At 43.0% G+C, this 27,999-nt stretch overlaps 2 protein-coding genes across 2 annotated transcripts; one reads left to right on the forward strand and one right to left on the reverse strand.

Moving 5' to 3' along the window:
* The first annotated feature begins 82 nt into the window (after positions 1-82).
* LOC131448831 (sulfotransferase 2B1-like) lies at positions 83-3,580 on the forward strand. The gene is made up of 6 exons (XM_058621619.1): positions 83-501; positions 1,071-1,282; positions 1,401-1,527; positions 1,747-1,841; positions 1,945-2,125; positions 3,437-3,580. Exons 1-6 carry the CDS (start codon positions 363-365, stop codon positions 3,571-3,573), a joined length of 891 nt encoding a protein of 296 aa, XP_058477602.1. The 5' UTR covers positions 83-362; the 3' UTR covers positions 3,574-3,580.
* Positions 2,931-27,990, reverse strand: radil2b (Ras association and DIL domains 2b). Its single transcript, XM_058621618.1, has 18 exons — positions 27,467-27,990; positions 25,815-26,002; positions 25,269-25,443; positions 24,385-24,617; positions 21,268-21,698; positions 19,948-20,247; positions 19,445-19,843; positions 18,366-18,403; positions 18,064-18,287; positions 17,642-17,754; positions 11,881-12,154; positions 10,222-10,394; positions 9,336-9,480; positions 8,245-8,414; positions 7,256-7,592; positions 6,561-6,772; positions 5,947-6,086; positions 2,931-5,824 (listed from the first exon to the last, which is right to left on the reverse strand). Exons 1-18 carry the CDS (start codon positions 27,607-27,609, stop codon positions 5,731-5,733), a joined length of 3,789 nt encoding a protein of 1,262 aa, XP_058477601.1. The 5' UTR covers positions 27,610-27,990; the 3' UTR covers positions 2,931-5,730.
* Between the last annotated feature and the right edge of the window lie 9 nt (positions 27,991-27,999).

The raw sequence follows: 27,999 nt of genomic DNA on the forward strand, positions 1-27,999 counted from the left end.
TGAAAAATGTCAGTCACCTGTGGACGGACAATAAAAACACCGTCCGAACGTTCGTATCAGATCATGATGCATCAATCAAACCCTGTGCACGAACCCCTCTTTGCTCAATAATCGCGTATGCCCGGAAAACAACGCCAGAGCTTAAGATAGCCTGCTAAAAATTCAATGAGACAGTTGCAGCAACGTGCTAACACATACCACACTACAGTAAGGGGGCTGGCTTTACTGCAGAGTTTGTGTGTTTGATCTGGTTCACGTGACATTTTCCCTGATAATCAGAGAGGCAGGAGAGTTCATTCACCAGCTGCTGTCCTCCTTCCTCCTGCTGATCGTGTTTCTGCTCCCCTGGGATTCTGTCGACAATGGCTGAGGCTGCATTTTACATGCTGCACAAAGGGGTCTACCTGTCGGCACATGTGCACAATCCTCAGAGCCTGAAGTACTTTGAGGAGTTTACTTTCCGCAAAGACGATGTCATCATTGCAACTTATCCAAAGTCCGGTGAGTGCTGTAAATCCCTCATTGAGTTGGGACATTGTGTGAAACTGGGGTTTGTGGTTCCTCATGTTCATGTCACATATTTAAAAGACCTGGTTTTAAGGTGACACAATGTAGGATGGTACACCAACTTACAACAGGGTGAAATTCACCTCTGTCAAAGTATCAAGTATCCGCTTTTAGGTACTTTATACAAGACTGATTAAAAGGGCTATTAGTGCTGCAATGGACAAATAGAACGTTGGTGTGTCCAAATTGGAAAGTTGAAAATACCTTTAAACTCTGACTTTGTACTTTGTCTATTCAAATCAATTATTTACAGTTAACGTCTGTCATCAGACATTACCATGTTTGAAGCCTCAGGTAACTCCAGGATGTTTTTTTTTTTCCAAATCATCTTAAATAAACTTGAGCTTCAAGCTGAGTCAGCCAAGTGACCAAGTGTTTGCTGAAGGTTGATGAATTTCCAAACACTGAATATTCATGAACTCAGGGAAGAAAATTTTCTTTCTGTCAAAGTTTTTGACGTCTTCAGTTTCCTTCAGATTTCCTTGCTTAATTATTGTGATTAGGTACGACCTGGATGCAGGAGATCATCCCTCTCATCTTGAGCGAAGGAGATCCGGCGTCTGTTGAGACTCTTATGTCATGGAATCGTGTTCCCTGGCTGGAGATGGTTTATACCGCCAAACTTGATGTTGAACAGCGGCCGTCCCCACGCATATTCAGTACACACTTCCAGTACAGCATGATGCAACCAGGGTTCTTTGAAGTAAAACCAAAGGTAAATGTGCCAAACAGTTTGTAATAATACTGAAGGGAAGGGTCTTCAATCTAGAATGAGATGGGATTGCTGATCAAAGATCTGTAAATCAATAATTGATGTCATATCATCACTGCAGGTCATCTATGTCATGAGGAACCCCAAAGATGTGTTCACATCTTACTTTCATTTTAGTAAAGCAAGCAGCTTCCTGGTGAACCCAGGCCCACAGAGCGAGTTCCTCAAGACGTTCATGGATGGAAAAGGTTAGACCATTGCACTGGAGTCAGGAAGTTTCCTGAAGTTGTTCAGTTGTGTGTGAGAATGTAAATTATACGTACATATTCCAGAACATTTTTGCTGCTACCTCCCTAATGAAACTTCCAAATATCCAAATCCCTTCAGATTCTGAAAGTTCTTGCTCTTCTGAACACATCATAAACAGACGTTAGCTGTAAGTATTTCTGATTTTCTTTCCCTTCTAGTTTCTCATGGCTCATGGTTTGAGCATGTTAAAGGTTGGCTGAATGCAGAGGATAAAAAGCACATAATGTACATCTCCTACGAAGAACTGAAAACGGTGAATCCAACTCAACAAACGTGAATTCTGAACAATTTTGAATGATTTTACATCATGGGATGTGAGAACCAAATGAGCTGAGCTGTGTTTCTCTTTGGTGCAGGACCTGAAAAATGCTGTGGCCAGAATCGCTCAGTTCTTGGAGAAACCTCTGGACGCCGAGGTAATCGAGAAGATAGCAGAACGCTGTTTGTTCCAGAACATGAAGCAGAACAAAATGTCAAACCACTCCACTGTTTCTTCTAAAGTACTGGACCAGGCAAAGTCAGAATTTCTCCGGAAAGGTACATTTTAAATAATTCAACGCACATGTTGTGGCTGATGGATGTGTCTCCAGGAGCCGTGGTTTGGGAGTTCTTGCGGCTTATAGTAGTAGTTCGTCTAGTTATACTAGTTATAATAGTTCGTCCAACAACTATTGTGTGATTGGCCAGAAATGTGAAAAAGTGGGTGTGATTAATTTGGAAATATTGTCATTCCCTACAAGGACTTCCCAGGAGTTCTGCATTTGAATTTCTCGTGAAGAATGAAATGTCCTGGCCAGAACTGACTTTGTTCTTGTTCTTGCCACCTCAAGAAAAACAACACATTTCTATGTTCATGTGGAGTATGTGTGACATCATAATCTGCTGAATGTGGAGCAGTTGTGAGGTTTGTAGTCAATTTGAGGATGCATTGGCTAGCATTACTGCCTCACAGCAAAAAGGTCACCAGTTTGGGTCCTGGTTTGACCCAAGGCCTTTCTGTTTTCAGGTTCTCTCCATGTGCACATGGGTTGGCTACCAAAGACTTGCATTTTGGGTATTATTTGGATTAACTGTGGGCGTGAATGTGAGAGTAAAACGGTTGTTGGTCTATGTATGCTGGCCCTGCAATGGACTGACGACCTGTCCAAGGTACGACTTGCCTGTCGCGACCGTGTCGGCTGGCATTGGCTCCAGCTCACCCTGCAACCCTCTCCAATGTGGAGAACAAAGTTGTAGTAAACATGTGGATGCATTATTTCTGAATTGCGACATCATAAAGTACCTGCAGGGTTGACACGGGCAACCAAGTGTGGTGAGCCATGCAGGCGTAATTGCTGTGGGGTTCAATTCAATTCAATTCAATTTTATTTGTATAGCGCCAAATCATAACATACATTATCTCAAGGCACTGTACATAGACAACATCAAGGAGAGCAGAGAACCCCAACAGTTCACACAATGAGCAAACACTAGGCATCAGTGGAGAGAAAAAACTCCCTCAGGAAGAAATCTCTGACAGAACCAGGCTCAGAGGTGTGCAGTCATCTGCCTTGACCGGTTGGGGTGAAAGGAAAATGGGGGACAGAGGAGAGGTGGGGGACAGAAAGGGGGGAGAGAAAGGACAAGAGAGAGATGAGGTACAGACACAATAGAGATAGAGACCAGGAGCAGATACACAACAACTGTATCAGGTTGTCAGTCATTTTGCCAAATTTGAACGCATTAAGCCATGAAGTTTGGATTGGCTTTGCTTGCACATTACGCTTGCACAAGTGAACACTTACAAATTTTTAACTGTGTTCTAACGCTCAAGGTAAGGATAAACACCTTCAACATCTTGTGTTTCAGGAATCGTTGGAGACTGGAAAAACCAGCTAACAGTCCCAGAGGCAGAATATTTTGATGCAGTTTACACTGACAAAATGAAGGACTTCAAATACACATTTCCATGGGTTCTGGACAAAGTCGACGAGCAAAGTCACTGAAGACGGTGCAAAGTTCGGAGGGATGTGCTTCAGCTCCACCCAGTTCCAACCCGATGTCCACAAATAATCAAAGAAACTTTGTCACCAAAATTATTTTTTAAGGACCACACTTCAAAATATCACACATATTACACATACTAGATTTTTATCAAAAATATCAATAACAAAAAAAGTTCAACAATGGCAGTGACAGTATGTCTTAGTGCTTCTTACTTTTTCAAGAGACAAATGAGAAATAGATACTGTATATTGCACTAATGTAATTCCAACAGCCTGTTATTTTCTAACATGAGAAATCACTGAAGGCAACATGTTTGTTGAATGATTGAATTAATATTGAAAGTTTTATACTCTCGTCCATTTTCTGTTTCTAATTTTTATTGCAATTGGGTTTTTTTTATGGAAAGCACATTGCGTTGCCCCTGTGCACGAAATGTGCCGTATAAATAAAGCTGCCTTGCCTTTAAACAGTGGTGTCCCGAAATCAAACTTAAGCACAGATGTCTGGGTCTCATTTCCACATAGTTTTGTTTCATGTCCTCTGTTCCCAAGTGTTTTCAACGCATTTGGAAAAAAAGCATTTTGTTGTAGAATTGGCGATTAAAGCCCGTTCCTCAAATGAAAGAAGGGCTACCTGGAACAGTCAACAATGCCTCATAGCTGATTTGTTCTTATGCTAACTTGGGATGAGAAGGTGAAACGTCTTCAAGAAAAGTCACAACTCAAGCTCCAGGGAGGGACTACCTAATCCCAGATTATTATTAGCATCTGAATGTGAGCTACGTCAGGCAATTATGTGGCACTGCTTTCATCGGGTACAGTCAAAGTGGATGTAAAGCCACTTTGGCAAATATGCGGTGCTTGTAGCCTTGTGTAATCTGGATGTCACCCTAAAGTGGGCCATGTCATCAATAATAAATATAGCCCAAACATCTTGAGACATATGTAAGCCACCTTTGGCAAACGTTGCTGACACGTGGTGATGCAGAGGCCATTTTCTTTTTGGCCCAGATCTGGCAAACAAGAGCAGAGTGCCCAAGAGTCATCATTCCGTGCGGTATGTGGGCCAGATGAAAGTGAAGAAAGTGGGCAGGATCTGGGCCAAATGTTTGTCTGGGACTGACCCTTTACCGGGCAAAGAACTATATTTTGTAACTTCCACGGACATCCAAAACAGTTCTGAAGCACTTCCAAATCTCAGAAACTAATTATGGTAAGGTGATGAAATCAATCAGGTGTGTTGGAGCAGGAAAACATCTAAAACATGCAGAACAGGGGTTGCCAAGGACCAGCAGGATTGGGGAACACTGTTCTGAAATGTTCTAAATAATGTTAAAGGCGACATAGACCGGAAGCTACAATTAACGCTGCGTTTGTGTGTGTGTATCTGCGTCATTACCTCGTTTATGAAACTTAACGTTTCAGAACAAACAGTTCAGCCACTGCTGAGAAAATAGTGTTGTATTGTTTTCCTGGGCTCTGCGAAGCGGATCGGCACTTTCGTAATTTGATGTCGTCATCAGAAATCCTCAACACCGTATCGCCTCCTGGCACATCCGGTTGTGTACATTCAACCGCAGAAGAAGAAGAACTACTCTCGTTGTAGCTGCTGAGATGCAGAGCATCCACCGTGCCAGAGGGGGAGCTGTGTATCTGAGAGCTGGCCTATCTATTACGTCACTTCCAGGTACCTGGCCAATCACAGGACAGTGGGAAAGCGTTTTTTTAGATGTCCATGATGGCAGAGCCGGCAAAAAAGGAGCAGAGGAGGAAGCGAGGCAGAGGAAACGACTGATCGAGGGACCAGAAGCAAAGTGGATGTTGATGGACATGACTCCATGACCAGATGAGGGGAAGGCAGTGGTAGACAATATGTACGACATATGTACTCCAAAACTGTAAGGGGAGCTCCATAGAGAAAAAGGCTGATTTGTGACCCACTTGTGCGTAACTGCTACTCCCCCCTCCATTGAGCAGCTAAACACCTGCTAATCACTTCAAGGATGATTCAACTCATTCATTAGTGCATTTGTTTCCTTCGAACCACATCCACATCCAAAAATCAAATGTCCGTAATCTGAGCTTGAATCATAGACAAGCCTTCACAGTCATAGTCTGTGTGTGTGGTGCTTCAACAATCTCTTGGTTGAATAAAACTCAGCATCCTGTCTCCATAGCTTTAGCCATCCAGTCACAACGGGTCACCAGTAATCTCAGTCGGTTCCCTGATGACTGGATCAGCTCTTTTCCGCTGCCAGGGACAAAACAGACGGACACAAAAGAAGTGGACAAAATGAAATGAAGTCTTTGCCAATTCAATTAGATTTAAATTCGATTTTAGATTAGAACACATGGATAGATTCAAAGCTTTACCTCTTGTAGTCCAAGCCGAGCAGGCTAACTCCATTGACCGCCAGGATCTGGTCTCCTGGTACCAGCTTTTCACACCGAGCTGCAGGAGAGCCCGGAACCACCGACTGGATGAAGATGCCTTTCACCCTGAACGATGTTTCCTGGAAGTCCAAGGTCAAGATGTCAGTGAAGGAGCAAGACTCACAGCAGCCTGCATCACCTTTTAAGCTAAATGCTAACATCACAATGACATGCTCATGGGATAATTAGGCAACACACGGACGCATACAAAGCATATAAAGCAAACAACAGGTATAAACCGAAGGTTAAATCCCTGGAGGTCACCAAAATCAAGACACTTCAACTTTCATAGGGGAACTTAGCGAGTGTGGTCGATTCTCTGCTACGGAGCTCCCCATACAGTTATGGAGAACATATTTTTATGACATTGCGAGACCTCCTGATTGTGAGGACTCCAAGTTGATCTTGCAAGGCTGAATTTCCGCTAACAGACAGTAGGGGGCAGTGGAGACAGCCTCAAATCTCTCCCCAACAAGACATTTAACCATCACAATGACTCCTAGGCCATTAAAGTTGGGTAAAGATCCTCCATGCCAATTGTAACTTTCACTCACCCTTGTGTCAACCAAAGAGAGACCAAGTCCCCTTTCACCTCGCTCCAGTTCCAAACTGAACACCTCGTCATTGGTGTCATCATAATGGTTGTCCTGCTCTTCCTCCTCCTCCTCTTCCTCCTCTTTAATTTCCAGGATTCTTTTCATACTGGGGCAGTCTTGTTTCAAACGGTCTACCTTCAATGCAGCCAGACATTCAAACACTAATCCACCTGAGAGAGAGAGCGAGAGAGAGATTATTATTATTATTTTTTTTTAAAGTGATCAGTTCATTTTTGACCAGGAGAAACCTGAAAGGGAGTCAGACACTTGCTGACAGAAGTAAAAGCACATTTTAGCCACTGGGTAAATACTTGTTATACATACAATACAATAAACATCAGCTAGTGGCAACACTTTCTTCGGAATATGTTCCGCACGTTTTGTGCAGCCACGTATGCCTGGAAACTGAAGTTTGTGTCACTTTGTAAACTTGCAGTTTAAATTTGTTATTTTGTGAGTTCTGTGTTTGAAATCCTGTGTTCTGGCTTAACCTCAGTGTCACAAGCTACAAACGCCACTTTTCTATATGAACTTTGGTGCGGGCTAGTAAAAGAAAAGACTAAGATAAAGCAGCAAACATCTTCTTGAACTACTGTAGACTTAAGCAGACGTACATTTTACTTGTTCAAACAACCACACGTGGTTTTCTGTACCTTCATCGTCTACATCTGAGGTCCAGGGAAGCATCTCGATGTCAGGCTTCATCCGTTTATCCTGACCGGGCTTTGCCACCTCATCAGGGTCCATGTGGTGCGGGGTGTTGGGTGGCGTGAGCAGACACGACGGGTCCAGTGCCGACCTCCTCGTCTCACTGCTCTTCGTGCCGGTGATTTGCAGCTCCAGATGTCTCAGCTTCTGGGACAGGAGGAAAGCGCCACAGGAAGTGAACTCGTCCTGGTTATGGGTGGACGGAGGGGAGGGCGGCGATGGGGGCGATGGAGGTAAGGTGGGTGAGTGGTTCTGGACAGTCACCTGACGGCAGCTTCTATCCTAGATGATTTAATAACAACAGAAACAACAGATTATGGAGTTTGAAAATGGGCACGTTTTCAAGAAATGTGATATTCTTGAGAAATGGGCTTCTTGGTACATCGGCTCCCTCTAGTGATTAACTGTTTCCTTTTCCCCAGTATGTCTCCCTCTCCCTCTCCCCTCTGTGTCCTGATTGTTCCAGGTGTGACGGAGACAAACTCCACCAGCTGCATTCAATCCTACAATCACCAGCCTGGCTTCTTAAACTCAGCCCTGCCGCGTCCACTCTGCAACACCATAGCCATTGTTCCTGCCTGCACTGTTCTCTGGGATCCTGACTTCCTTCCCTTGGACCTCACCTCCAGATTAAACCTTCATCTGCACCCTTCTTGGAAAATAAACCAACTTAACTTTGACTCTAACCCATCGTCGCCTTGTCTGTGTCCACATCTGGGTTAGGTTACACAACTGTTGCCGCCATGTTACACTGTTTAGCTCCTGCTGAGATTTAAATAAGAACACTCTTGTTGTGTCTAACAATTAAAGCTCCAGTATGTAAGAATTAGTAACATTTAAGACTGCAAATCGTAGACAAACAGAGGAAAACTGCTAAAAACTAAAACTAGAAAGATTCAGGGCCCAAAATATGGGCCCACAAAAGTGTTTGTACCTGGTGATCTTCCGCCGACTGCTGTTTACGGAGCGAGGAAATAAACTCAACGAGTTTGTCCAGCTCGTCCGTCAGAGCCAAGTTTGCCACCGACCTCCTCAGCTGGAACTGGTGACCGCCGCCCGGCAGCACCAGAGGATGCTGGGTGTCAAAGCTCTCCAGGATTTCAGCTGAGGAAAAACAGGGATTTTTGAAGCTCACAACTCATGCACTTTGTTCTCTTGCTAAAAATAGATGCAAACTTCTGTTTTTTTAAAGAAAAGCCCAGGAAGAATGATGGTGGTAACACTTCGCCAACAGGGTGCGACTCCATTGGAAAGTCTATGGGACAATGAGCTTCTAATTCTTACTTAATTTATAACGTTAATGGTGTCTAGTCACTAGTCACTGGCAAGACCCTAAACTGCTCTTCACCCGGTTGCAGGAGAAGCCACAGAACTTCCAGGTTGCAAAAACTGACATGGCACCGTGATGTGACTTTGTTTTGCCTTCATGAGTCTTTGGTGTAAGCACAGTGAATTTGCTTTTTGTGACAAACACAAAAAAGGCTGTAAAATAACAAGAAATACAACAAATATTGTAAAAAGCAGAATTCAAATAACTAAAATTACAATGAATAAAGACAAGAAAAGGAAATAAAACCTGAATAATCCTGGAGGATATGTTCAAAAATATCTCAAATCAAACAAATTCACAGCCATATCTGTAACATTAAACTTTATTTTATGCATGTTATGTAAAACATATCAACACAAATCTTCACTAAAAGCTTTGGGAAATTCTGAGAATCGGATTGGGGGACCCCAAAAAAACATCTATGAGCCATCTGTGGGTCCCGAGCCAGGTTTTAGGAATCACTATAATGTTGAGTGTCCAAAATGAGTATCAGAGTGAAACTAAGCTGTCTTTGTGAGGACATTTGGGTTGTCCTTCACACTTTTGAAGGGGTTTTTTCAGGGTTAAGACTTAGTTCTAGAGTTAGAATTAGGTTTGGGTTCCCAAACAAATCCATGAATATTGGATATTGGAGCTAAGAAGGTCTATGGAAAAAGTTATTAATGTTAATGTTGATATTAATAATGTAGTCTTACCAGTTCTAAGTATGGCTGCCTGGTCCTGTGCTGCTGGAGTCCACGTGTGTCTGCAGGGAGAACCTGGACTGTACAGACTCAGCAGGTGGTTCAGCTGAGCTGGACTCAGGGCAGCGTAGTGACACCGCAAGGACTTCCAAGATGTCTACACACACACAAACAGTGAAACTTGGATTATCTCAGGGGATAATCTGACAATTTGGCTCTCTGAACATCTGGATCATTACGGAAACAAGCTTCACAAAGATTACATCACCTTGTTAGGGCATTCTCTGTCCAAAACCTGGTCCGAATGGAGACCAAAACCTGGTCCAAATGAGGCAGAACCTAATTTCTGAGGAACTGACTAGGATTTGAATAGTTGTGGACAAATTTGGATACAAATTGAGTCTCTTTTTGGGGACATTTTGTCTGAAAATTGGCATTTTAAGGCCACAAAGGAAAAGTTCTAAAGCAATAACAATCATGAAACACATATTCATATGCAACATGCACAGCTTTTACATTATAATAGTGAAAAAAAGGCTAGTAAAACCCACTAATAACTAGTTAAATGTGTCTCACCATATCAGTCTTTGGTGACAAAATATTTAGACGTCCACTCTTTTCATTTCATCTCTTCTGTCATCACAGCTGCTGATATCACGACATTAATCTGACACTTGAGCGGAACAAGAGTCAACCTGAGGTGACCTGTGAGGGCCGAAAAAAATTGGTTTTGTGGGCCAGATTTGGCCCCAGGGCCTTATCTTGCCCATGTGTGGTTTAAAGGTTAGGGTTAGAAATGGGTTTACAGTATGTTCGTGTTAAGTTAAGTTAAGTTAAGTTAAGTTAAGTTAAGTTTAGGTGTCCTGACTACAAAAGCTGTACAAGAATGTGTGTTTACCTGCAGTAGATTCTTTCGGGGTGTGGCCAGTAGATTAATCGCTGATGCCAGTGTGTGCGTTTGCCCCAAGGCTGTTTCTCCCTGTCCCACGGTGTGGGCCCAGTCCAGGAGCAGGTCCAGACTGGCCCGCATCCGCACGCCCCGGGACCACTGGTAAAAACCTGGCTCTGAGCCTGTGAACACATCACAACACAGTCGTCTTCCATTATCAGCACTGTGGCTAAACTGCAGGGAAACTGTTTATTTGTGCTAAAGTTTCCCATTTCTTGGGGTTGATTTATGCTATTTTAGTGTCAGTTTTCACTCGTACAAGTGTTTCACAAAGGAGAGCAGAGTGTTGTATATGCTAGAGAGTGTAGAGAAACCTAAGTGGCACGACCACCCACAGCTGAGGTGTGAATGAAGCGTGACCCTGACCTTCTGTGCTGATTTATGTTGTGGTGAAAACCATGTGGATTTCAGCTTAACGGCTCGAATCCTGCTCCGTTTTGAAAAGGATGGAAAGGGAAGGAGGACAGACGGAAAGAAGAAGAAGAAAGAAGGGGAAAAAGGAGAAGGTAGTTCATGTAGTCATGGTAATGCCTCATGGTGGCCACGAGGGAGCAGAATGGTTACAACTGGAAAAGACCAAAGTGGTGGATCAGGGTTCTTCCTGCAAACTGCTGCCTGTTCATTTGAAATCACTGATGACTTAATGACATCATATGGAGAGAAACGTGTCTAATAAGAAATGTCAAATGTCAGGAATTTATAAAGTTTATAAGTTTTATAAGTTTTATTGAAAAAAAAAAAAAACTGCTATAGTTGTACATAAACACCAGATTTTGCATGTTAAATTTAACCAGTATAAAACATTTAAAATAACATTTGTTTGAGTTTTTGGGTTTTTCCAACTCTCTCCTCTCTGGTGACAAAGACAAAAATGCTGATTCGCCGGCTTCCTGTAACATCCCCAGTGAAATTACCGTAATAACCACACATTAGCTTTGACGTGCAACTTCTCGGCTTTCATAAACCTTTGGAATTTCTTTGATAGCACAAACCATCGCGTAATTACAGTTATGCAAATTGCGCGTGTGCAAACGTGTCATCTGCGATACGCTAGGGTCCTTGATCAATGATGACTGGTCCTCCTGTGATGTGATTTGTTTTGGCTCCACAGTCCAATGATATAATGCTTAAAACATGGTTCTTTCACAAAGTGTGGTTTTATGACAGATACTGGTAATTAAATCTCATCCAGACAAAATAAGATGGTTCAAGGCTTATTTTACTATCTCGAACAATTGAACTAATTGAACAAATTTAATGGTGCAGTGGTTGTTAACTGTAATCTGGACGCTAACTTCTGGTCATTTCAGACTTCAAAGAAGAGGGAAAAACTTTTACAAAGTTGAAGGTGTAATACATGTAATGCTGCAGGTCTGGAATAATGCCCCCTCTGGCTGTTACCATACTCATCCACCACCAGGGGGCAGTATAGGGATCAGATCTATTCAGATTGTCAGGTTCTGCGATATAATACTTGATCTTTGTGGATTTAAAGTACACAGTGAACTCTTACAGCTTCAAAACCGGCCTAAGCTTTGGTTGCCAACATGGCAGTGTAAACAAACCGCATGAGTCACATGACATCTCTAGCGACTACTGCCGGCTTACCTCTCTCCATGAGCGAGTTGACAAGCGACGCGTTGATGAAGTAGAAGAGGTAGCCAATGAGCTGGGAGGAAATCTCTGGATGGAGCTGACAGTCTGAGAGTAGGATCCAGGCCTCGTTCAGAACTTCCACAACCTGCTGGACCTCGCCAGGGACCTGCAGGCCACTCATACCCAGGACCCGAGCACACTCTGCAGCAGAAGCAGTCACCTGCTGGTCTGGGATCTTTCTGAACGGGTTGCAGTCCAGAAGTCCGGGAAGGATCGGGTACAGGATCTGATAAGACAGAAGTGGTGTCATTAAGGATCATACCGTACATGCAGCTCAGACTGAGAGACTCAGGCTATGTTGAGATGTTTGTTGCATCTGAGTGAGACAATCCTCTCCAATAGCTCACATGCATCTTCAACAAAAACAAAATGTCATATATGTGAGAAGATAAGATTGAGAAGGGTTTCCTGAACTTTTAATGCGGGCACCCAATTTTGTTTTTGATGACAGTCCATCGTTACCCAACTCACTAATAAAATCTAGATTGTGCATAATAAAACATTTTTGACTATTTTTATTGTATTTTTGTGACACTTTATTGTCATAAGTCCTGGGTTTCTCCAGGTGCTTTCTGTTTGGACTTTTTGTTTTCTTTAAATTTTGCTTTTTGAGTTTTCTGGTTTTCCTCATTTCCTGTTTTATTTTGTACTTCTTCCTTGTGGGTGTACACCTTTGTAAAGTTTCACTTCCTGTTCTGTCTTCCCACCTGTGTCTCATTAGTTTCACCTGTGTGTGATTGATGTGCAGTTCACCATGTTAGTTCCTGATGTTTGTTCCGTGTGTTCTGGTTCCTGTTCCCCGTGTTTCAGATCGTCGCGTTTAAAGGTATTTCTCTGTTTGTGTTTTATTGCAATTTCATTGCCATAACCACCTGCTATTTGTTTTATTAAAGACTCTGGGCTTGGGTCCCAGTTTTGGCAAACCTAACATTTAGATTATTTATTTCCAAGAAATACTGTGTAAATTTGATAAAGTAGATCTCAAACCAGAATGACTGAGATAGAGGACGACTCTCTACACCATTGTTTTGGTTGTAGACGTGAATAACTGACGACATTTATTTGTCTGTCCTAGGACTAGTACTGAAATGGCACAAAACCGGTTTGAGTATTGGAACTATTAATTGGATTTCTGTCAGATCTGAGGCACACCAATCAAGGAATATTGGCCTGGTCTGATAATCTGAATGTGGTCTTTTTGTCCATGTAGGACTGGAGATTGTTGACAATTCCTGTGGGTCAATTTGAGGTTGGAAACGTCACCATGGTGTGGTGGATGTTCTAATCACTGGGATGAACTCAAACATGTAACCCCCTAAACCCAGATTTCAGACCACCCATGAAGCCTCAACATGTCTGCATTCGATAGCTCTGACATGACCGGCCCTCGTACGGATAAAGGGAGGATAGTTTTTTAACATTTCCTCGCTTTCAGGCAGAGGTCCTCTCCGCTCTTCAGCGCCAACCCATACAACGATGGCTTTGTTCGGTTTAATTGTACGCAGACATCCCCTCTCCCCTCCGATTCTCCCTCTTACACCCACCGAGCTTCCGAGGCCAGCGCCAGCCATAGATCCACATTCCTCAGAAGCTGAATATGGCTCATGTGGGCTTGGCATGGCTCTGCGACAGGACTGCTGAGTGAAGAGTTCTGAAGGAATCCACCCTGAGCAGATCAGCTTACAGTTACTGTAAAGGCCCCGCAGACGGCCAGGCTGAACATGAACAGCCACGGCTCCCCCATCGAACATGAGACAATGGAAATGGGTGAATATCAAACTAAATAATCTTCCAGTTTCTCTGGCTGGAAAATGTCGCTCAGCGGAGCCAAGCCAGGAAGGATCCGTTCATTCATCGCATCAGATTCTGGGATCACCACATACAGGACCATGTGCGGCACCAGCGCACTTTCTGCTTTGTCTGCTTATTTGTGCATTGGTTGTGACGGACAAGTAAACACAGGGCCGACCACAAGTGTGTTTAAGTGCGTCTGAATTCATCACGACATGTCTTCAGAGGGAATAGCTGCTCACCAGTGGCGCCTTTTGTTTTCTGTCCCACAGCAATTACACTCACGTCGGACGGACACACATGAAAAACCCCCCAAATAAACAGATATTTAAGACAATGTCACCACTTCTGCCTTAATTTGGGTCAGTAAACATTTACTCGATCCTTTAATTTTCCTGTCTGTCCCGTTTACATATAAAATACCCGCTGAACAAACAGCATCGTGGTTCATTAATCATCTCTTTGCTGCAGTGGTGTGTGCACCAAATTGGTGAAGTGAATCATTGGGCCTTGGCCACGTTTACCCCCGAGCTTGACACTGGTGACTTGACATTCCTCACAAATTCTGTTCTGTCAGTGCGACAGGGAGCTCGCTGTGAAATGACATGGATGATGGATGACGCGTCACGCCTGGATGAACCGAGAGGAACGAGAAAAAATAATAATATACATCCTCAAAAAGTTCCCTGACCAAAAGAATTTGATGATTTTACAAACATTCACGATTTAAACTCTTAAAATGTGTCTAAATCCCACTGAAATCACTTAACCTGGCATTCTGGTAAGAAATAAAAAAATGTTTTGCTTTGCAAATTGGATATTTAAAAATAAGATTCAATATATCAAATATTTATCTGTATTACAAGCTAGCTGAGATTCTAGCTAGCTAGCTTAGCCACTGAGATTCTTGTGTCCAACCATAAATTACAGACTGTACCATTTCCTTATTTATGTAGTTAAGGTATTAAATGTCTAATGTATAAATCACAAAGACTGTATGTTTGTGATGTTTTAAGACACTCTTACTGTGTGAGTGCTTGTTAACCAATTTTTTCATTCTTAGCAACAGTACTTAATAGATAGTTCAAGCTAAAGCTAATGTGAATTTCTCTGTGAGATGAATAAAGTATCTATCTATCTATCTATCTATCTATCTATCTATCTATCTATCTATCTATCTATCTATCTATCTAATTAAGCAACGTAAAACATCTGAGTTTGTTTTATATATATATATATATAACGTAACAGTTATATTATATTACATAAATATTAATAGATGTCTTGTTAAGAGCTGCTTGTTCTTTCTTGTGTCCATGAATGAACAGAACATACTGGCATTAAGTTATTTGTGTAGTAAGTCTAGTTTTAATTGTTGTTACACACTTTGGCTAAAAGGGCTTAAAAGATCAAACTGCCAATATGTAAGCAGTCTCAATTTCATATTTTGTGACCCTCTTGAGTTTTTTAATGTGCATTTAAATTGACATTTATCAGGTCAAAATGTCCATTACCTTTTCATATCTACTGTGAAAACATGTACTTCTGGATAAATCAGGTTCATGTCAAAGTTAACAGGGAATTTCACTTCATGGAAAGCTACTTTTTTTAATGTAAAATACAAACAAGCTCAGTCCCACAGCTCACACAGTCTGTTCTTTCCTCTTAAACGTTTGAATCTTCCAATCCTCACAGACAGAGACCCTTCTTTCCCTCCAAGAGAAATAAGATGCAACATTTGATTCACAACCATACGTTTCATATATATTCAAGAAACTCATTCATTTTGGTTTAAAAATACATCTTCGGCAAATGTAATTTGAAGTGTGGAGTTAATAATTATCGTCCAGAGGCTGAGCAGGAGTCTTCAGAGAAACGTTTGACTCAGCCTCTTCCATCATCTTTGTTATTCATCCCATCTTCTACCATTTCTTAAATCCACGGATTCCACATTTTTACGTTTCATTTGTTCTGGCTCTGTGAAGTTGCCAGACCTGCGGGAGAACCCGCACTTTAATGCAACACGTCAAATTGGACATAAAATTTAAATGAGGCCATGCATGTTAGAACCTCATGGCCGTACGTGTATTATTTTTTTCTGTCATTATTTATGGATTTACTGACAAACCACATCTGGAAGTCATTCGGTTAAAGCGGCAGACTTGGGATATGATGAGAGAAATGTATGCAGTAAGAGAGCAGGTAGTTAGATGAACCACATCCTCCAGCGCTGAAACAAACAAAAAAGAACTGCATTCAGGAATTCCTATAGTTTTGTCTTCAGATAAAATGTCATATCACTGATTTCTGTCCTTAAAAGGCACAAACTCCATGTGAATTCTAGTTGGCAGAACACGTGAGACCTCAGCTTGGCTGCTGCTGCTGCGTTAATGGGTTCTACAATGTGTGGCCCAATGCTTGACATGACTTCCATTTTCTCTGACCCTGTGCTCATTATTCAGCCCCTGCTGTTTCGGAGCATCGTGGTCATTAGGAAGGACCGCGCCGACGATCTAAAAATGCCGTCACATGACTTGAAACAGCTCAGTCACACATTGACATGAGGATTTTGTTTTATTTTTTTGGTCACATGGACACAAAACTCCACTGGAAAATCGTATGAAAACTTTCCTTGCACAATTCCATGTGATGGGTGTGGTGTGGAAATCTGTGGTTACACAATGAAATACTGTTTTTCTGTTTTTCCAAGTAATGGGCAGTGAGAATAAATTCAAATCCAGCATTTAAAAGGTCGCCTTCCTCACTGGCAACATAAGGAACATTTACATTTCCTGTGGCATCAGTAATCCTCCCCAGATTTATTGCGGATGATGAAAGAAAATTACTCTACATAACATTCTAACCAATTAAAGTTACATTTATTCAAAAGAAAAATCCCACTAATCCTGCTGCATCTTTTAATTTGAAGGCTATAAGAGTCAAGCCATCATTTTCTGTACGTTCATTAGCAACACATGTGCAAAGATAACAGTTTTCCAGATTATAAAGTTACCAAAGCAAGTGCTTTCATCATTCGATTAAAATTATTGATTAGGGCAGCTCTAAATCTAGTCTTGTGCAGCCCTTAGTGGTTGGGAACCATCTGTTCTCAATAACCACATCTGTCTCTATCTTCGTCTGGCAGCACATTTCTTTTTGTAGAAGTTCCATACGAAAAAAAATCCTGTTTTGTAATTCCATTATGAACATCATATGCACTAATCCCCACTTTATTAGGTACACGTGACAAGCTGCTCTTGAGATTTTCAGAAACTGCTGACCTACTGGGATTTTGTTCTGAGAAAATCTCCAGTGAGTGGCAGGTGGCAACAGTAACTCAAACATAATCACTTCCATCCAAAGTATGAAGAAGATCATCAGTGAAGGCCCAACATGTCAAACCTTGAAGACGATGAGCTACAGCACCAGAAAACCACAATGGATGTCACTCCTGCCACTTTGTGTTGGTGTCATCCATCGAAATAGTCGAGGTCACAGTGCAAGGCTTCCTTGGCAGCAATCAATTTCTTCATCCTCCCCCAAAACACACACATACACTCTCTCTCACACACAAACAAAGGCCCTTAGTGTCCTGTCTCTGCGATGTCATAATGCCCCCAGTGTGGTCTGGCAGTGCGGCTGCTCATTCTGTTAAAAAAGCTGCCAGAGCAGCAGCAAAGTGGGCTCTTTATTCTCAGCCTGTCTCTAATTGTTTTCCTTTCCTAACCTACACATCATAATCAGTATGGAGCTGCTTAAATGCTCCAGTGTTGGCTCAGGTAGAGTTTTTTACCGTCCCGTTGGAAGGAAATGGTACAAACCCTGCAGAGCTTTCCTACAAAGCGGTCTAATTAAACAAGTCTAATTAAACAAAGAGGTCTAATTAAACAAGTTCCACATGTGTGTTCCATTGTCTGCTCACCTTGGTGATGTAGTAAACACACTGCTGGAAGGCTAACATGATGACCTCCTCCAGGACGGCCATAGTTTCCTCGCTGGCTGAACGGACACAGGACAGATGAAGCTCCAACAAGGCTGAAACACACACACAAATTTATCAGAACTAGAGTTTCCATCTAGCGTTCGAATGTGTATCATAAAACAGTTTCAGTTTCAACATTTGACCAACTAAATTAAACCGTTAAATCCTTGAGTCCAAGGGAACATTTCTACCAAATTTGAAAGGATTTGTTCATGGTTCATGGTGTTCATGGAGATATCATGTTCTTAAGAAAAGGATGGATTAAAGGCTGTCATCAACGTGGACAGTGCAGGACTAATATACTAATATGGCCACATGACTATTGTGTGGCCAACCTAAGGTCTCCGCCTCCTTGCTCTCACCATCACTCCTCTCTTCATCCTCCTCCTCCTCCTCCTCCTCCTCCTCCTCCAATCCCTGCTCGTTCCTGGTCCTCCACTCCAGGATAAGAGGCAGCTGGCACTGGATGAACTGCAGCAGCTCCAGACTGTTGGACATCCACACCACCAGGGGGCGCAGTCCTGAGATGACGTCCTGCAGACTGAGGGTTTGGAGGTTGTCTGAGTTTGGGCCTTCGCCGCTGAGACTGCAAGACGAGATTAAAGTAGTGAGCAGTGATTTGCCGCAAAGTGAATGTTGAAGAAAAGTTGTAAAGAGAACTTACATTTCAGGCTGGACTGCAGCGAGATCTTTAGTGTGTTCCTGCAAGAGAACAACAACATCAAAGCTCTGTACTGCTGCGCTCATGCGTATGTGGAGTACAAAGCTTTGACTGAAAACCCGGCCATTCAATTTCTTATTTCACGACATTAAGCATTACCAAAACCAACTTCCACCCAATCAAATACTACACTCGCCTCACAGCTTCAAAACAAACGGTTGACATCACGGTGGATGATCACTTAGTATTCACTCGTCCAACAAACTTTGAGCAATGTTAGCATTATTAGCATCATTAAAATTAGCCCATTCATCAATGAAAGTCCAAAATTTAGCCGAGACCAAGACCAGACTCTACTCAAGACAAAGACATTCAGGGACTGAGACCAAATCAAAAGACCAATCACATTTGATCCATGTCCACAGCTTGGGACTGAGACAGAATAAAGACCAAGACCACGTCCAGAATGTAACCAAGTTCCAGATTTTAAGAGAATAACCGAGTCAAGACTAAGTCCATGATGGAACATGGACTCTGACTACTGATTTGGTCTTGCCCTTCTTTTGGTCTTGGTTGTTATGGTCCATTATTTCCTGAGGGACCTATTTCTTCGTAGCAGCTAAATGCTAAAGTTACCCAACAGCCCTCAATGTGACATGTTGGCATTGACGAAAACAAACATCAAACCAATCAACATGGCGTTCGCTGAAATATTCATTTTGGGCTTCAAACCGAGAGTTCACAACAAATGGGTGACTTCACAGTCACAGAGTGACCACTTCACATTTACTCATCCAGCAAACACTGAGCAAGGTTAGCATCAAAATGAATCCCTATCTTTCTATCTAGAGCATTTTGAGGGTCGAGTGAAGACCCCAACAACTAAGATCGGAGTGTACCTGAGACCTTCGGGGACTTAGACCGACCTAAGGAGAAGACTGAGACCTTGGCAAGAGATGGCTGGACTTCACTGTAAAAGTCCGATCTTGACTACAACACTATTTCCTGAGGAACATTTAGCTTAAAAGAATTTTTGATCTGCAACACAGAACAATCCCAACATCTCTTTAACCACAACTTACCCACATGGCACTCTGAACTCCACTGGCAATCAGCAGCAGGAGCCTGCGCAGGTCTGATTTATGAAGACACGTGGAAGAATGCTGAACACACATGCACAGCAAAAATGCAGCAGTCAGTGGGGGTCTGTCTTCGAGTCTGGTACTTCCCATGTCCACTATCTCCTTCACGATGTGGTCCTCGTCCTCTGCCTCATAGTTCAGAGTCAGGCTGTGGCCCTGAGAGGATTTTATACACGGGGGGCACATGCTGAGAACCTGTTTGCTGCTCACACTCTCGGTGCAGGTTGAGGTGCGGGAATTGCCGAGGTTCCTTTCTGTAGCGTGGTCTGTTGAAGTGTTGTGTCCCAGCATCCAGGGAACGGCCAACAAGCCAGACTCAGGAGCAGAACTGTTCACCTCCTTCATTTCCAAGACAAAGAAAACATAAAACACGATGAATATACAACCTCACATTCAAAATCTGTTGAATATTTGGTACATGGTGGGGTCAACTGGTGTCTGACCTTGTGCATCAAGTTTAAAGGATCTTTGAAAAGAAACAAGTAGAACTGCCCCAGTCCGATGACATCACCAGGACTAAGCAGCACTTCCTCCTTCAGCACTTCACCGTTCCTGGTGACGACAGCGTCCTGACACGGGCAGAGCGCGGTGGCAGCGCCAACTCCAGGCCGGTGGAAGTAGCAGTGACTCGGACTCAGGATGTCAGTGGCAAAGAGCAGGATGTCGAGCTTTGACCCGTTGTCCTGATCGCTCTGGCGTCCGATTGCAGTTTTTGTCCCCGCGAGGAGGTAGATGACGTAGTCCTGAGAGGAGAGAAAAGGTTAGCATACCGCTTTGTTTTCAAAGCCCATCGTTGACTCTCTGGTAGTAATCCACAAGTATTCAGTTGCATGTCGACGGATAATCAAGTGACACAATGAACAACCAACTGCAAGTAGACTATAAGTAAGGGTCTGTTGAGTATAAATAGTATTTTTTTTGCAGTGTTTTGTGTGTTATTCAGGTCCATTAAAACATAAAAAATAGGAACCTGGTAATTATGTTTAACTACACCAGGAACATATGTTACGTCCACCAACAGCAGCTCTCAGTGAAAGCTCAACACTCTTGGTCATGTGGAGGTATTAGGATTACAATCTTCTCCCAAGCCCCAATCAGACAATCAGTGTTTTTCAAGGCTGAGTGAGTGGAAAGAACAATGTGCAGGGATTATTGCGTTTCTGGCCGTCTTTTTTCCAGCAGGACAGATTTAACCAGCTGAACTCATTCACAAATAAGCTCTGGTGTTGTAATAGGATTTCTTGTGGCTGGTGAGGATCAAGTGAGAGACGGAGCCTCTCTGCTGCACTTGTGTCCATGTGTTTGACAGTTTTTACCACTTTTTTCTGCGTAAAGTTTGTGAATAATTATTCGCTCCTGAAAAGACTTGAAACAGAGGTGGTTAGACCTGCAGTGGATTAGGGAGTAAAGGAATAACTCAGATAAAATTTAAAGGGATAGTTGTGACCAGTGGTGACTCACCTGATTAAATCTACAACAGCTTAAATCTACGATTTCTTCAAAATATGTTCAATGTGTGTCAGTACCTAAAGCGACAACCACACATCACAAAAACCTGAACTATCCGTTCAACATTGAATCCGTTTGTAGCTGCTGTCATTTTGTTGTTAAAACCCCTCCTTGAAAATGATCACTTTTACTCTGTGCATGGGCACGTCTGACAGACCTGCGTGTTATGTTTGCTAAACTATGACAGTCTGGGTTTTTGGGGGTTGGGAGTGTGTGTGTGTGTGTGTGTGTGTGTGTGCGGCTGAATGAGATACCTGTGCGGGGCTGCAGCCCTGCAGCAGCAGCAGGTACGGACAGTCATAAGGAGGGTGAATGGAGTACTGTGTGGTGTTATCGTCGCTGCTCTCTGTCTCCTCCCTCTCCGACTCCTCTGCCTCCCGTTCGCCTCTTGGCCTTGCCGGACAGAGGGTCTCTGTTGCCGCATCTGAGGGAACGGCGAGCCTGTGAATGTGGTTCTGTTCTGGGCTTGTTTTGCATTGCAGCGAGGTTTGATTCAGACTCCCGCTTCGATCCTTGACACAGTGGTCACGGTCCGTGTCCCGCCTTGTGTCTGCGTCGGGATCTAAGAGATCCATCTCACTCTTGCTTCTCCACAGTTTGTGACTTTGACCCACGGTCCTGTCGATGAGGGTGGACGCCACTCTGGAGCGGCTCTTCTGCAGCTTCCGTGCCTGGGCATTGAGTCCTAAAAGACAGATCAATAAACAAATAGGAATTATGTTAAGGGGAAAGTTTACTGACTGACCGGCTCCGGCTCCCTGTACAAGCTCAGTGAAAACATGGCTGTGAATAAGCGCATCACAATAAAACAGATTTTAATCATTTAATAAAAGGTTAACCTAACCTAAATCAACATCTGCTTAAGTCAACAAAACTGTAATATTATATTTTCTCACTTTTTTTTATCACACAGGAGTCTTTAATCGACTGCCGCCTCCATATTTAAGCTTAAATTGCTCATTTTGTGGCTCCTGTGCTTTAAATCCTTTGTTCACATTAACCTCGGTGACACAAACCTAACAAATGAGGCAGCTGTAGACCAGCAGCTCCTGAGTCCATGTGAGCTCAAAACACTGATTTTCTCTATGGACTTTGGTGAGTGAGCTGTTTATAGTTGGACACAAACTATAGTTTCCTATAGGAAAATGATGTGTAACGTGAGATAAAACATGCAGGAACATGTAGACTTAAGCTGACATTGTTTTAATTGGTGGATTTTTTTGTTCTTTTGTTATGTTATGGTCTCACAGAGCTAAAAACAACAAAAACAGTGTACTAATGGAGCTTCTGAGTAAAACGTGTAATGGAATACAGTGATAAGGCAACACCCGTGTTCTTCCTGATGTAAGGTGAGGTGTGTGTGTGTCATTTTGTCCATCATGTGTTTACGCCAGAGTCAACACAGAGAAGCCCCACACAGGAAACAGACCTCAGTGGAAAGAAAGAAAGACGGAGCGAGTGGAAACAAAAAAAGAAGAAAAAAGACTTCACCCACACAGCAGGAATTCGGCTGGCACCGACACACAGCTCTATCACAAGCTGCGTCATTCATACCAGCAGAGCACAAAACAGGACACACACTCGCACCGCGACCACAGCTGTGTCAACCGCGGCCAGGACCTCGAGCAGCGATGATAGCTGTAATGACAGACGACGCTCCACCCCGGCGTGTCACGTGTGTGTCAAAGTTAGGAAAAAGTAGTTTTTCTGCTGCGTCTTGCTGGGTAAATATCACCGTGGATCAGGATATACTGCCGTGTAAAGTGTGTGTGAACTGAACCCCAGGACATCTGCAACGTTCAGTGAACTTCAGGCTCCTCAGACCGAGCATAAAATGGAAGCCCCTGAAATTTGTAAGAGAAATTGAAAGGAGCGAATAAAAGGAAACTGTAGACCTATTAAAGTACAGTTTGGTCTGTGTGGCTTGGCCGGATTCAGCTGGAAAATGAGCGTGCCAATAAACCACAGTTTCGCTGTGAGAACTCCTAAACTGGATTCACCACTGACAATGCTTCACTTAATGGTTAAAGAAAGTCATTTTGCAGAACATGCAGACACTGTGAATCAGTACGTGGCGTGCTGTCAAAACATCAGTCCCTGCAGTTGGACTCACGCGCCGTATATAAAGACATGGACGCAGGCCTCCAGTTGCAAAACAAACTCCCGTTTTGGAACTGACACACCGGGTTCATGACCCGGTCTGACTGAGGGCCTTTTGGTACCAAGTTTGTATATTCTCCCCTTGCGCGTGTGGGTTCTCTCCAGGTTCTCCGGTTTCCTCCCACAGTCCAAAAACATACAGAAGTTAATTGGTCACTGTGAACCTTGAATGGTTGCTCGTCTCTGTATGGAAAACCTAGGCTGTGACCCCATCTTTTAGCCCTACGTCATCTGGGATTGGTTCCAGCGGCCCCTGTGATCCTCGTGTAGAGGATTAAGTGGTAGATTGGTTGATTGGATCTTCTCCAAAACTTATTGAGGTTCTCCTATAGTCCCAAATATCCCACAATCTCCCAACATGTTTCAAAACAATTGTTTAGTCATTTCAGGCTGACAGACACCAGAGGAAACGCATAACCCGCTTGGTGGAGATGATTAACAATACTTTGTTCCTGCATTTCTTGCCACTCCACAAAGGACAATCCAATATCAACTCTCTTTTGGCTCTAATTTACAAAACTGACATCATGTCCTTCTGAAGAAGAAGATCTGAAACTAGTGACTGAGACGGCGAACAAAGTGTTTACTGACATAACAAATCAGCTGAGAAGTAGAAGCCTCAGGGGGACTCAGGGTAGAGCCAGCACTCCTCTGCGTGGAAAGGATCCAGTTGAGGTGGTTCGATGCCACCAGGGCACCTCCCTAGGGAGGTGTTTTGGGCACGTCCTACTGGGAGGAGACCTAGGAGCAGACCAAGGACTAGATGGAAGGATTATACCTCCTCATTGGCCTGGAAGAACCTGAGGATCCCCCCTGCTAGAACCTGATCTTGGATGATCTCACGTTTGAAGATGGATGGATGTAGAAGTAGAAGCTCACTTTTTCATAAATTTCCATTAAACCTATTTTTGCAACCAGCAGCGTCGCCATGCAACCTTTATGGGCAAGGCTACATGGTGGAGTAGTGGCTAGCACTGCAGCGAAAAGGTCGCCAGTTTGAATCCCAGGACCTTTCTGTGTAGCATTTGCATGTCCTACCCAATGTGTCTGGGTTGTCCGGTTTCCTCCCAGAGTCCAAAAACATGCAGAGGCTAACTGGACACTCTCACTTGACCGCAGTGAATGTGTGAATGTGAGAGTGAATAGTGTGTCTCTATACTGTCCTAGGATGGACAGGCCCCAATGAGTAAGTTAATGAACAGACACTGTACCTGCAGTGACGGTGTCTTTGTCCTTCAATGCCTTCTCCTCTACCGAGCTCCTCCTCTGGATCTCGAACCGCCTTGCCAGGCCCTCCCTTGGCTTCCACAGTGACTGCAGGAGGAGGGGCTTCTCGTTGTTGCCGACGACTCGGAACCCCTCGGTCCTCCAGCGGCGCTGGTCGATGGAGCCGATGGTGTCGCAGAGAACGTACGACTCTGCCTCCTCCTTGCTCAGGCCATACCTGCACGACGTGGGTCAAATGTGGTCAAAATACAAAATGCATTCAACGTACTACTGACAATAACAGCCTCTGAAATCAACCACCCGGCTTGTAGGCCTCGAGCGGTGTTACAAGAGTCGTAATGTTGCCATGTGCTTAACGTGTTTGCTGACTCGTGTGCGATCTAATACTGATGTAGATAAATATCACAGCTACGTTGTACATTAAAAACGTAGCTGGGTTAAAAAAAGATTTACTCTTTCCTCCACAAGCTGAATACCACTTTGTTATGTTTCTGGCTGAAATGAAAGCGAGGCCGTCTGTCTTTCACACAAACCTCTGGTTTTGCTCCAGAGTCGTTATTTTTTCCAAAAAAAAAGACCAAATGCACCATTTGGCACAGAGAAAGCACGACGCTACAGTTACAACAAAAAGAACAACGGGATCGGGGGTCGACCAACTTCAGCTGAGATATAATTACAACAACGTGACGCCGCTGACCTTTCAACTGTGGCCCGCATCAAACGCTGCTCTCGCTCGCTTTTATATACAAATGATGCAGCACAAAGGTGCAGTGCGGCAGGCGGAGGAAGCATCTGGATGAACACATAACTCACTCACACATACAGAGGAGACACATATGGTCGGCAGACGCAGTGCACATGCTCTTACCGCTCCAGAGCCTCTTTGACAAGTTCTTTTGCGCTGGAGTGCGTGGTGGCCAGCACGCTCTTGTAGTGAGCTCCTTCACAGATTTCATTCCCAAAGATCTTCAGGATTCCCGGAGCAGTGATCTGATTGGACAGCTCAGACGGGTCGTCCGCAACTAACGCGTCGGCACAGATCACTGCCGCAAACAGAGAGTTTTAAAAGGGTAAATTCAGGTTGAAACAAGACACATGAAGTGAAGTTTTGAAACTGCTCACTCTCCCACACCAAAGTCCATAGAGAAAATCTGCATTTTTAGCAAACCTGGATACAGGAGCTGCTGGTCTACTACTGCCCCGTGTGGTACGTTTGTGTCACTGAGGTTGGAGGCAGCAGGCAGATGTGACGTAAAATCGCTGATTTTCTCTATGGACTTTGGTGTGGGGGGAGTAACGTGTTTTCACGACGTGTCACAAAATTCAGGGCCGTCTTATAGACAGATTTAAATGTAACACAACTACAGTTGTAGAATCGCTATTTCAGTGACAGTAAGTAAAGTTTGTGACGTACCTCTGCTCTTCCTGGTTTGTATGGACAGCGATGTCCTGAGACCGGACGGGAGTGCCATGGAGCCTGAGCTGGAGGCGGGGCCACGGAGGAAGACACCCGAGAGGCGGTTGGTATGGCGACGGATGCGGCTCTTGCTGGGCTGTCTGATGGGCGTGCCCTCGGCTGAACTGCCGGTGGATGAAGCCGATCTGTAAAAAATTAAAAGTTAAATGAAGGAACAACCTGGACTATCCCTTTAAGAGAAAACTGGAGGTCAATGTTTTCAAAAAGGATATAAAATAAAGACGTTTAGAAAAAATATTTGTGAGATGCTGATACAATCAAAGAATAGAACAGACTGTGAAATTGACAATGACAGAAAGCAGGGGTTCTCAAACACTGGGTCGGGATATTTTTTGGGGTCCCCAAACAAATTGGCAGAATTTTCAACAACTATTTAGTTCAGATTTATTCAGTTTATGTTTTAAAATAACATAAAACAATAAGTAACTATTCATGCATGCTAAAACACAAACACATAGTAGTCAAAATAAAAGTCTGACTTTCTACACATCCATGCTAAAATTAAACATAGTACTAAAAGTAATGTATACAGTATATACACACATGTATATGTGTGATATGTATTGATTAGAAGGAGAAAAAAAGAGGCAAGACACTACATGCTACATACATACGTGTGTGTGTCCAGTCTCAGAGTCTCGCTGCCTCCACCAGCTTCCCCTCAGTGTGTGAAATAATGAGGTGTTGTTCTCTGGGAGAACTAAGGCTCATAAGCTTCTTATCACACAAAAAACCTCCTGATTTAAAAGTGCAAGAGAAACGATTCTGCCTTTACTGTGACGATGTCTGTGTATGCAGATGACATATAAATGTACACGTGAGGACAAATATTCAAATATAACAAATTAATGTATATTTTTCATGGTTTTACATGTACAAATGCTTGTAATGGGTTCTTCATACATGTGGTAATATTTAATAATGATATTTAATTTTTCAAGTCACCATATAAGGGATAAATATGTAAGTGTCATTATATTTCATATGGTATGATATTATATTTGGTAAATTTAGGCATATATTTATATTTAATATTATTGCACCATATGTATGATTACATATTACATTTCAGTGTGATGGTGATAAAGATGAAAAGCCGTTTATATGCTTTTATTTATTTTATTTTTATTTTATTTATAATTTTTCAACTTTCCTCTTTATTTTTACTCATTTCTACAAATAGTCAGGAATTGCATCACTTTGTTAATTTGTTTATTTTAATTCTGTCTTTAATGTCCCTTGAATCTACGTTCGTATATATAACAAAAACTTAATAAATAAAACTGTTTTGCCATATTTTTTCAGCTGCTCTGTTTTATTTAATCTTATTTCTGATATTTCATTAAATTTTGTGTTTGTTTTTATTCATTTTTATTGTATGGTGGTTACTTTTACCCATGTTTTACGTCTTTTAATTTATATTTGTCAGGGTTTTTGTTTTTTTAGATGTATTGTGTAGTCCATTGTGGTTGTTTTAAAGTGTTTTATATGTAAAGACTCAGTAGAAGGGGACTCACTGGTCCACATAAATGAATCGTTGACAGCATTAGAGGAGAAATAGTAAAAACATTTCCTGTCATGATACTCACTGCACAGAGCCATCACTTGTTTTCCTGCCCAGCTTCACAAAGCGTCTCTTAGAAGCAGCAGCAGCAGCAGCAGCTGGAGCAGCTGCAGGTCTGGGTGGAAGAGACGAAGTCCACTCCTCGGTGGAAAGTATCATCTGATTCATGCCTTTTAATAATCCACTCAGATCAGTTTCTGCTCACGTCTGAACTCCACAGTGACTCGTGTTAAAGTGAACACAGAGCTGTGCTCTCATCTGCTCGCCGTCATTTCATTCCTGAGATGTTTCATCCTGCAGCTCAGAGTCCCTCAGCTGCTGCTGCTGCAGATGTTTCCACCTCTCATCCATTCATCCATTCATCCATCCATCCATCCAATCATCCAGCCCCTGGAGCTTCTGCTTACAGCCCGGATGAATATAGACCGATCACCAGAGTGAAGTGAAAGTATAATCAGATTAAGGTCTAAAAGTCGGGAACATCCGCAGGAGTAAAAAAAAAAGATTGTTTCAAATTTGTCACGAGCCCGCCGCGCGCACCAGATGTGCGAAAAGAGC

Source organism: Solea solea, chromosome 21 (genome assembly GCF_958295425.1).
Source record: "Solea solea chromosome 21, fSolSol10.1, whole genome shotgun sequence".
NCBI lineage: Eukaryota > Metazoa > Chordata > Actinopteri > Pleuronectiformes > Soleidae > Solea > Solea solea.